The sequence below is a fragment of the Martes martes genome (genome assembly GCF_963455335.1).
Source record: "Martes martes genome assembly, chromosome: 16".
Classification (NCBI taxonomy): Eukaryota; Metazoa; Chordata; class Mammalia; order Carnivora; family Mustelidae; genus Martes; species Martes martes.
In genome coordinates this window covers 22,546,236-22,558,427 of record NC_137904.1, presented here as the reverse complement: position 1 = coordinate 22,558,427, position 12,192 = coordinate 22,546,236, and the positions used below count along the sequence as shown (strand labels likewise).

Below are 12,192 nucleotides of genomic sequence, written 5' to 3'. Positions count from 1 at the left end.
ACTCCACATTTTAATTCATGTGAAACAATCATATTTTAAATTAGTAAAACATAGTTTAACTTTGGATTTAATTTTTATGTCTGCCATATTTTATATATTCATCTATATTATATTAAAATAATATTGAAAGAAAGAAATGTATATTTATATAAATATTGTGGGAGAAAAGAGCTTTCAAAAGAAACTTAAAAATGGATATCATGTTTCTGTTTCCTTTTTAGAAATACATTTTTCTAACTTGGCAATGAAAATATTTTAAGAATCATGTAAATTCTGTGTACAGAGTTTGGTTTGACTGCTTAATTTAAATACTTTGGTATATGCTTTCTGTTCTCAAAAATTTATTATTTCATTTGGAGTTTGGTCATCTTATTAATAGCAGTAGTAGTATTGTTGGACTTAATACAGTTCTTAAAACTAGATAAAGCAATAGTAAGTAGGATTTGACTCTCTCTCCTGTGCCCTTAAGGAATATTGGTGATTTTTCACTATAAGATTTAAGTAGACTATTTTTACGTGAATGTTTTAGAACTTCAGAGAGTTTCAGTTTATTTTCACGAGTACACGTCAGTTAAAGATACAAAGAAATTGAAAAGATCGAGTGTGTGTGGGTGTGGGTATGGGTGTAGTATTATTTGCAACCACAGTATGTAGAAGAACAGTAGAATTTTAGTAATATTTGTGGGATTCTAGGTAGTGAGCTCGTTCATAGTCTCAGAAATGAAAGCCTGAATAAATAGGTACTCACAATAGCAGCTAAATGTTTAATATAGCTAGGAATTATATTAGTGATAAATAAGCAAGATCTGTATGTAGAAAACTATCAAACTTAGAAATTTAAGATGTATTATTTTTGGGTAAGAAGATTGAGTATCATAAATGGTGATACAGGGGCGCCTGGGTGGCTCAGTGGGTTAAGCCGCTGCCTTTGGCTCAGGTCATGATCTCAGGATCCTGGGATCGAGCCCCACATCGGGCTCTCTCCTCATTGGAGCCTGCTTCCTCCTCTCTCTCTCTCTGCCTGCCTCTCTGCCTACTTGTGATCTCTCTCTGTCAAATAAATAAATAAAATCTTTAAAAAAAAAAAAAAAGCTCTACTAGCCTTTTTAAAAAATAAATAAATAAATAAATAAATGGTGATACATACCAAGCTAAGGCTCAGGAAAAAGAAAAAAATCTGACTGGCTTCTTACACTTGCCTTATATAAGCAAAAGAAGCTGTTTTGGTAATAACCCAACCCACCAGGGCTAGATATTTGGTGATTAGATCCCTAGTCTGCATATAGTATTCATTTTTCCTGGTTTATAGCAGGAAATTGAAAATGATAAGGAATTATCTATCAAGTACTTATTTCACTTTGGCCTAATTATATTTCTGTTGCAGTTTATTATAAAAAGAGTTGATAGAAAAAAATTTAAATGTTGGAGCTATCTTGGAATTAAAAATTGGGGACGCCTAGGTGGCTCAGTCAATTAAGCATCTGCCCTCAGCTGAGGTAATGATCCCAGGGTCCTGGGATTGAGCCCAGCATCAGGATCCCTGCTCAGTGGGAAGTCTGCTTCTAGCTCTCTCTCTCTCTCAAATAAATAAATAAAATCTTTTAAAAAGAAAAAAAAATTAAAAATTGGAAATAACTGTCCAGAATTAGAGTAATGGTTAAATGATTTTAGCATAAATATTTGATGAAGTAATCCATAGACATTATGTTTATGAATTTGAAATAATACTTATGACAATGATAGTAGAATAAAATACCGTATAGTTAAAATTCTGTAGAGAAGCTTTTTCCTCTTGGGGGAATGGCATCCATAGGCATTCAGAATGGTCAGGCCAGGGGCGCCTAGGTGGCTCAGTGGGGGGCGCCTGGGTGGCTCAGTGGGTTAAGCCACTGCCTTCAGCTCAGGTCATGATCCCGGGGTCCTGGGATCGAGCCCCACATCGGGCTCTCTGCTCAGTGGGGAGCCTGCTTCCCTTCCTCTCTCACTGCCTCTCTGCCTACTTGTGATCTGTCAAATAAATAAATCTTTAAAAAAAAAAAAAAAAAAAGAATGGTCAGGCCAATACAGTGTCTAACAAAACTAGGTTGTCCTGAACCCCTGGTAATAGAATCATTTACCTTTATACCAAGAACGTTGGAAAAACACCCAAATGCACATGTGTTGTGCTCCCAGGTGGACTTTGAGCAGTTTGTGCTGTGACACCCCAGTTCTTATAAAGTCATCTAAAACAAAAAAGACAATCAGTGGAGCCTGTGAGGGTTCTATGTATGCTAAGTGTGTTCATGACAGGATCAAGTGTGCTTTCCTTATTGAGGAGCAGGAAATTGTTGTGAAAGTGTTGAAGGTACAAGTGCAGAGTCAGAAAGCTAAATAAAAGGATGTTGGGTGGCTTGGTCGGTTAAGCATCGGACTCTTGATCTCAGCTCAGGTTTTGATCTCTCAGGGTCATGAGTTCAAGCCCCATGAATTCATGCCCAGCATGGAGCCCACTTGAAAAAAAAGGAGCTAAGTTTAAAAAAAAAAAAAAAAAAGTGTTTTGAATAATTAAAATATCAAAAGGCAAAAGAAAAAATTCTTTAAAGCAATTTGAATTACAAAGGTAAAAGTATTATAAGAATTATAAAAATTATAAATTTATATTATATAAATTATAAATATATATAAAAAATTATAAAAGAATTATAAGAATTAAAGTATATCTCATAGAACTCAAGGCAAAAGGTGTCTTTCTGCAATCTATATGCTAACTATGTGTCCACAGAACAAAATTTATACTTAGAAAATTTCTGTAAAGAAATAAGTCAAAATATAACAGGGATTATTCTGATGGTGGAATTGTTCTATTTTTCTGTATTAGATAAAGTTAAGCTTATTAAATGTTAGTGGTAAAAATCACTAATAATATAATGTCTTTTAAGTAACTGCTATTTATAGAGTATTGTTTATCCAACATCTGAAGGAACTTCTTATAATATCCAAGTTTATGTTACATAATTCACCAGAAATACATTCCTTTTGAAACCTAATACAACCCAGAAGTGAACATACCTTTTCTATGAAATCAGTTCTAAGAATATGTAAACCTTTATTTAGCCCTTATTTAGGTCTCTAATTAGACTATTGTGTTTAATTAGACTCTGATTATTTCAATGTTGCTTTTTCAGTTGGTCAACAAAGGTACCATATTTCCATAAATGTACAGGGGTAGTTATGTATGCCCACAGTGTATGTACAGAGATGACAGTTTGGTAAATACAAGAAGTCAAAACTCTAATAGAATTAGATAGCTATAGATTATATGTGTTATCTATCATGATTACTTAAGATAGTAAGTACACTCTGGGAAAGGGGTACATTTGTACAGTTGAAAAAATAAATAGGCTTCCACCTGACTTTTACTTTCTGTTCTTATCCAGCACATGTTTGTTCTTCGTGAGCGCCCTGAAACAGTGTTAATAGATCTCATTCAAAGGACAAAAGATGCAGTAAGAGAGCTGGACAATCTGCAATATCGAAAGATGAAGAAACTCCTTTTCCAGGAGGCACATAATGGACCAGCAGTAGAAGCACAGGAAGAAGAAGAGGTAATAAGTTAGAAATGATTCAGATATTGAGCTTTGCTTCTTTATTAGCTTCTTTCCTTGTGCAACTTGTCTTGCCTTGAATGTTTTGTATTAGTGCTTCCCAGATTATGTTTAACATTGGTCCTGTAAGGTCCCAGGTGGGAAAAGGGTTTTGCATTCTTTAAACCCAACCCCTTTGTAGTGCTCATTGATACAGTAAAGCTATGCAAAGTCTTTTATTAAAGAAACCTATTCAACTTTAATCCAGTCACCATCAAATTTTTTGGATACTGAACCCTCTTTTGCCTTGTCTGGTTCCATGGGACATGCTTTTGGAAATATTTGAAATTACAGATTATGGAAGTTAACAGTACTCATTCAGAAGTCTTTAGAATTACCACGTGTTCTGCTCTATCAGGGAACTTGATTCTTTGCCGTTCTGTATCACTTCATTCCATCGGCACAGTTCTAAAATACTCATTTTACAGATGCGCTAAGCAAAGCTCAGAGTGGTTAACTCATCATAGGTTAATATGGGTTCGGATTCATGTATCTCACTCTCACATGTTCTTTCCATGTTGCCTTTTAGGGACTATGGAAATACAAATTTGCAGAAGAAATGTTACAGAACTTCCTCACAAGGAAAGATACATATAGAACTTATTTTTTGTGGAGCTATCTTTTTTACTCTAAATATTTTCAGTTTTCTTTGCTCCTGTGAGGATTCCTTGATTTTTTTTTTTTTTTTTAATTGCTTTCCAGGGGCACCTAGGTGGCTCAGTGGGTTAATAAGCCTCTGCCTTCGGCTTAGGTCATGATCTCAGGGTCCTGGGATCGAGCCCCACATTGGGCTATCTGCTCAGCAGGGAGCCTGCTTGTGATCTCTCTTTCTCTGTCAAATAAGTAAATAAAATATTTTAAAAAATAATAATAATTGCTTTCCAGTGAGAGATCACTTTGCGTTCTGAGACCAGGAGTAATAGTTATTTACTTTTCTTTTTTAATAGTGCTACACAATTAATGAACTGTGAAATATAAGACTTTCTTAACTTACAGCTTTGGTTTTATTTTTTAGTTCATACAGTAATCATTAGAAAATTATTTTGAGGATAATACGGGTAGGGCAGTGAGTTAGGCATCAACTTTTGGTTTTGGCTCAGGTCATGATCTCAGGATCATGAGATTGAGCCCTGTGTATGGCTCAGCAGTTAGTGCAGTCTGCTTGGGTTCTCTCTCCCTCTACCTAACCACACCCCAGTCGCACTCACTCTCTCTTTAAAGTAAATAAATCTTAAAAAAAGAAAAAAGAAAGAAAGAAAAAGAAAATTGAGCTTTTTTAGATACAATATTTCAATAAAGTAAAATTAATAAAATTCTAATGCAGTTAAATCTATAATAGCATCTCTTTTAGGCTAGGATGTAAGAAAAATTCATATGTATATTTATACTTTATATATATGTATATATGCACCATATGTCTTTATGAAATTCTCCATACCTTACAGAGTCTTGGTATGGTAAGACTACTAAAATGTTGGTGCCCAGATACCATGGCTTGCCTGGTTACTTCATAAAAGCATTTTTATGAGTATGATTAAATGTACAGGTAATATGTAATTTATAATTTACAAAAAGTAGATAGGAATCAATTTTAAATTAATTGATGAAAAAGGGTAGGCCAGAGAATATTTTCTGAAGAAGGAAAATATACTTGGTCTTCCTTAAAAAATAACAGCTAAGAGGCGCCTTGTAGCTCAGTTAAGCCTCAGACTCTTGATTTTGGCTCAGTTCATGATCAAGGTCATGGAATTAAGATGCTGCCTCGAGCTTTCATGTGGAACCTGCTTGAGATTCTCTCTCTCCCTGTTGTTCTGCCTCTTCCACCGCGCTTGCATGTGCATGCCAGCACTCTCTAACAACAGTAACAACTAAAAGTGGTTATTTATAGGTTTGAAAAAAGTTTGTTTTAACAATGGGAATTATTGAGAAATGACCAGAATATCTCCATATATATACCCCATGAGATGTGTGGTAGAAATGGATTTCTGAAAATGTCAAACAATTTAGAGAAAATGCTATACTTTGGAAATAACCCGTAACTGATGAACTAAATTTTTGACACAGTTGGGCTTTTTGTTATTTACTTGTTCATTATTTTTATTTGTTTGTTTTTCAGTTGGTAGACTTCCTGGTCTTGGCAAATAGAAGGAATTTCTCATGTTAGACCTCTAAATTTCTTTCTAAAGATTGTGTGCTAAGCAGCGTGATAGGTGATTATAATTAACAATTTCAAAAGAGATACAGATATTTGAACCTAATTCTCTTTTCCCTTAGGAACAAGATCATGGTGTTGGCCGGACAGGAACAGTGAATAGTGTTGGAAGTAATCAGTCTATTCCCAGCATGTCCATCAGCGCCAGTAGCCAAAGTAGTAGTGTTAACAGTCTTCCAGATGCCTCAGATGACAAGAGTGAGCTGGATATGATGGAGGGAGACCACACAGTGATGTCTAATAGTTCTGTCATCCATTTAAAACCTGTGAGTATTTGCATTTCAGTGAAAAAAAATTTCAACTTCGGTAAATAATTTTCTTCAACTGATTAGTTTGGAGATTCTCTTGGATGTTTCAGAAGTTTGGAACATCATTAGGTAACTTATTTTAAAGTGGCAGTAGGCTTATTTTCCCAGTATAATGTCTGCATTTGGGAAACTAATGTTTTAAGAATATAAAGAGGATATTTTAAAAATCATAGAAGAAAGAAATACAGAAACACTGTGTTATATATAATTTGAAGTTAGTTTCATGAAAAATACAGTATTTAAAAATAGTTAAGTACACACATGAAAGTCATGATAATGGTTGTCTTTTAAGAGAAAGGGTTAGGGGCGCCTGGGTGGCTCAGTGGGTTAAAGCCTCTGCCTTCGGCTCAGGTCATGATCTCAGGGTCCTGGGATCGAGCCCCGCATCGGGCTCTCTGCTCAGCAGGGAGCCTGCTTCCTCCTCTCACTGCCTGCCTCTCTGCCTACTTGTGATCTCTGTCTGTCAAATAAATAAATAAAGTCTTTAAAAAAAAAAAAAAAGAGAAAGGGTTATGGTGGGTAATGATCAAAAATGACTTGTACTGTCCATAATATTTATATCTTTAAAATAAAACTGAATGTAATTGCCAATAATTATAAATTTGGAGTTTAAGAAATAAGGGTTTTGCTACAGTATTCTTCACACTTCTGAGTGCAGAATTTTTAATTTTCTTGAAAACATTTTGAAAGTCGGGTAACTTGTTTTTAGCAACCAATAGGAATACTTCCTTTTTAACTTCACAGCTTGCAGTATTACCTAAAAACCTACTAGGCACAAGAGCTAACAGGTAGGCTTAACCGAAGTGTTCATCAGCAGATGAATAGATAAATAAACTGTGGGATATACATATAAGGGAGTATTATTCAGCTATGAAAAAAGTAAAATTCTAATACATACTGTAACATGAGTGAACCTTGAGATGTTATGCTAAAACAGTAATGTTATGCTAAGTGATATTAAGCCATATGCAAAAGGACAAATACTACATAATTCCACTTACATGAAATATCAGAATAGGTAATTCATAGAGACACAGAATAGATTAGTGGTTACCAGGAACTGAGTAGAGGATAGAATGGAGAATTTTTTTCAGCACAGATACAATTTCCATTTGGGTAATGGAAATGTTTTGGAAATGGTGGTCTTTGTACAACATTGGAAATATAATTAATGCCAGTAAATTGTACATTTAAAAATGGTTGAAATGGAAAATTTCATATTATATATGTTCTACTACACTCACACAAAATGTCATTAAGAAGGACTTAGTTATATAGTAGTATTCTTCAGGGCAAAATCATGTTTAATTTTTATGTACTTAGGCAATAGAAGCAGCAGTAAAAAAGATTATTCTCATAATCAGTTGGTTGCTACTTAATTCACTTCCTCTTCAGTTAATAAACTAAGACATATATAAGGAAAGACCAATTCTTAAAATTTTTACAGTTATTTTTTTATTATTTGGACAAATGATAAAAGTATTAAAAAGGTATTTTTAAGATATATTACTGCTTTGAAAACCTAAGAGCATTAGGATAAATTTTTTTTACTGCTGTTTAAAATTATTAAAGCTTTTCCATTTTCTGTATAGTAAGTAGGATATAAATCTAACCTGATAAATTTCCTGATCCTAAATCTGTTTGCTGTTTCATATACTGAGAGAATGATGTTTCCTGATTCTAATTACGTTGAAAATAAAATGTTGGCATTCACAATTTTTGTTCTTGCTTTTTAAAATTATGTCTTTAAGATAAATTGATCAAGTTATCTTTAAATTTTCTTGAAAGTTCAAGTTAGCTGTATTTGTTCAATAGTATTGTTTCTTTCTTTGCCTAGGAGGAAGAAAATTACAGAGAAGAGGGAGAGCCTAGAACAAGAGCATCAGATCCACAGTCTCCACCACAAGTGTCTCGTCATAAATCACACTATCGTAATCGAGAACACTTTGCTACTATACGGACGGCATCACTGGTATGTTCTTCCCCTGAATTAGAAATACATTTTTCGTATTGGACTGTGGCACCTGTACTGAAGTACAGCTATATCTTATTTTTTTTGTATTTGGGGTTTATTTTGCAAAATACTCATTCAACATATAAGTGCCTCTTATGAGAAAGATACAGAATATGCTGAGATGTTAAACTAGTGATGTCTTCAAAACATACACAAAGAACCATTGTGTTAGAATATATCAAATACTTAGGAGGGCTGGAAGGTAAAATAGGAGTTCACATTACTTTTGATTTGGGGCATAAAAGAAATATTTAGGAAACAGATTGTTTAGGCATGCCTTGGATGGCTCAATCAGTCAAGGATCCCACTCTTGGTTTCAGCTCAGCTCATAATCTCAGGGTCTTGAGATCAAGCCGCAAGTGGGGTTCTGTATTCAGCCTGAAGTCTGCCTGAGATTCTTTCCCCCTCTCTCTCCTTCCCTGTCTGCTCACACTCATGCTGTCTCTCTCTCTCAAATAAATAAATAAAAGTCTTTTTAAAAATAACAAAAAAGAAAACAAATTATTGGAGCTTTTAATAGTTGTTGGTTTTAGGCACAGAGAGGAGGAAAAATGTTATTTCTACATAAGAATTAACAGTAAAGAAATACTGAAGCTAACCAAAGTGAGGGAATGAGGGGAAATGTTTGGGAAATAGCAAGTAATTCAATTTGACATATTTAAAATGTAGTTCTTGGGGTGCCTGGGTGGCTCAGTGGGTTAAAGCCCCTGCCTTCGGCTCAGGTCATGATCCCAGGGTTCTGGGATCAAGCCCCGCATCAGGCTCTCTGCTCAGCCTGGAGCCTGCTTCCCTTCCTCTCTCTCTGCCTGCCTCTCTGCCTACTTGTGATCTCTGTCTGTCAAATAAATAAATAAAATCTTTTTAAAAAAAAGTAAATAAAATGTAGTTCTTCTGGTTTCCCAAAAAATAATAAAAATGGATTATGGGGTGTGTGTGACTTGCTCACTTGGTAAAACATATGACCCTTAATCTTAGGGTTGTGAGTTTGAGTCCCACATTGGGTATAGGGGTTAGTTTAAAAAAATGGATTATGTATCCATTATTAAGGATGTTATTTTAGCAGGCTGCATACTACTCTGATCAGTCAAAAAAAGTACCAACACATGATAAAGGATACTAGGGATAAAAAGAAATTAAGATATCATAGGAAAAGTAGACTGTTAGGAAATATGACAGGAAGTATAAAAGATATATCTGAGGAAAAAAGTTTCTGAAGTATCAACTGCATAAGCAGATTTTATAAATCCCATGCAATGGCCCAGGACTCTGTATGACGTGGGGTCAAGAATGCCATCTCCCATCCTGAGGAATCAGGTCATTTCTGCTATTCTGCAACATGTAAATAACTTTTTGAACAGAGCAAGTGGCAAAGATTGCTTGGTGGTTTTTTCATGACTATTTTAATAAATACCTAAAGAGGTATTACCTAGAGAGACGCCAATTCATGTGACTTTGTGACTTGGCATATATTAAATGTTTCTCAAACACTCTGTCCCAGTTTCTGGCTCCCTCAAATTATTTAAGGATACACTTCCTTTTTTTTTTTTTTAAAGATTTTATTTATTTATTTGACAGGTAGAGATCACAAGTAGGCAGAGAGGCAGGCAGAGAAAGAGAGAGGAGGAAGCAGGCTCCCTGCTGAGCAGAGAGCCTGATGTGGGGCTGGATCCCAGGACCCTGGGAACACAACCTGAGCCAAAGGCAGAGGCTTTAACCTGCTGAGCCACCAGGCGCCCCACACTTTTTTTTTTTTAAGTATAGTTGACATACAGTGTTATTTTAGTTTTAGGTATATAACATAGTGATTTGACAATTCTCTGCATTATCAGTGCTCAGCATAATAAGGGTAGTCATCATCTGTCACCATACAAAGTTGTTAGTATTATTGACTGTATTCCCTGTGCTGTACTTTTCATCTCCATAACTTACTTATTTCATAACTGGAAGTTTGTACCTCTTAATCCCCATCATTTATTTCATCCATCCCACCATCCACCAGTTTGTTTTGTGTATTTTAAGAGTCTTTTGATTTTTGTTTGTTTGTTTGTTCATTTGTATTCTGGATTCCACATGTAAGTGAAATCATAGGGTATTTGTCTCTCTCTTTCTGACTTATTTCACTTAGCATAATACCCTCCAAGTTTATCCATGTTGTTGCACATGGCAAGATCTCCTTTTTTATGGCTAATATTCCATTGTGTATATATATACCACATGTGCTTTATCCATTCATTTACTGATGGACCCTTGGGTTGCTTCCATACCTTGACTATTGTAAATAATACTTCAGTGAACATATGGGTTCGTGTATCTTTTCAGAGTGGTGTTTTCTATTTCTTTTTTCTCTTTCTTCCTCCCATCCTCTCCTCTTTCTTTTCTTCCTTTTTTTTTTTTTTTAAGAGATGGAATGAGGGGAGGGGCAGAAGGAAAGGGAGAGAGAGAATCTTAAGCAGATTTCTCTGCCCAGCGCAGAGCCTGATACAGGGCTTGATCTCACAACCCTGAGATCATGACCTAAGCCGACTTCAAGAGTTGGACGCTTACCTGATGCAGCCACCCAGGTGCCCCAGTGTTTTCTATTTCTTTGGGTAAATACCCAGTAGTGGAATTAATAGATCATATGTGTTTATATTTTTAATTTTTTGAAGAACCTCCATACTGTTTCCCACAGTAGTTGCACTGGTTTGCATTTTTACCAACAGTACACAGGGTTCCCTTTTCTTAAGGACACTTCTTAAATTATGGATTTAGAAAGTTTAAGATCCATATTCTTAAACCTAGTAATTCTATTTCAGATAAAACATTCAGAGTGTGTGTAGGTTTATGTACAAGATAACTATACTGTATCACTCAGTATAACTACCATGTACCGAAACTCATTCTTTCTTCTGCCTTGAGCTGTTTTCATATAATAAATCGATATTAGGTATTCAATTTGAAGAGTTTTTACAATGGCTTATGCCTTAGTTATCGATCATCTAAAAAAAAAAGAGATGTAAAATTTCTAGTCATCACAATAGGTTCCCTTCATACCCCGCCCCTCCTTAGTCATTTTCCAGTGCCATGAACACCATTTTCTGTCTCTTCACTCTTACTAGTTTTAACTGTTTGGGTTTCATATAAAGGGAATCATAAAATGTACTCTTTTGTATCTGGCTTATTTTGCTCAACTTAATGTTTTTGAAATTTATCAGTCTTGTGTTCATTAAAGTTCATTCTTTTTTTTTGAGATTTTATTTATTTATTAGAGACAGAGGGGGAACAGGAGCTGGGGGAGGAGCAGAGGGAGAGGGAGAAGCGGACTCCCCACTGAGCAGGGAGCCTGATGCAGGGCTTGTTCCCAGCCTGAGCTGAAGGCAGACCCCCCCTCTTTTTTTTTTTAAGATTTTATTTATTTATTTGGCAGACAGAGATCACAAGTAGGCAGAGAGGCAGGAAGAGAGGGAGGGGGAAGCAGGCTCCCTGCCAAGCAGAGAGCCCGATGCAGGACTTGATCCCAGGACCCTGAGATCATGACCCCAGCCGAAGGCAGAGGCTTTAACCCACTGAACCACCCAGGCACCCCTGAAGGCAGACCCTTAACCAACTAAGTCACGCAGGCACACCAAAGTTCATTCTTTTTTATTACTAGAAGTAGTTTTCCATTGTGTGAATGTGTAATTTTTTTTACCCATTCTTTATTGATGAACATTTGGTTTGATTACTCTTTGGGCATGTAAGATTGCTATAAACATTCTTGTACAAGTCTTCATGTGAACATGGTATTTTAATTTCTTTTTTATAAATACTGAAGGTAAAATAACTGAGTTGTAGGGTATGTGTATGTTTAACCTCCTAAGAATCTTACAGTTTTCCAAAATGGGTGTACTATTTACTTGCCCATTAGCAGTGTATACGTTTGTTTTGTTTTGTTTTATTTTGTTTTGTTTTAGCAGTATTTAAGTTTTCATTGGTTTACATTCTCTCCTACATTTGGTGTTGTCAGTCTTTTTTATTTTAGCCACTCTAGTGGTATGAAATGGAATTTCATAGTAT

The 12,192-nt window shown here is 35.3% G+C and overlaps 1 protein-coding gene across 1 annotated transcript in view; it reads left to right on the top strand.

Moving 5' to 3' along the window:
- The window catches only part of TAOK1 (TAO kinase 1), a 153,357-nt gene that overhangs the window by 113,763 nt on the left and 27,402 nt on the right, over positions 1-12,192 (top strand). Inside the window, 3 exon segments of the mRNA XM_080825304.1 lie at positions 3,417-3,584; positions 5,898-6,101; positions 7,981-8,115. Of these exon segments, the coding sequence (XP_080681430.1) occupies positions 3,417-3,584; positions 5,898-6,101; positions 7,981-8,115 (507 nt within the window).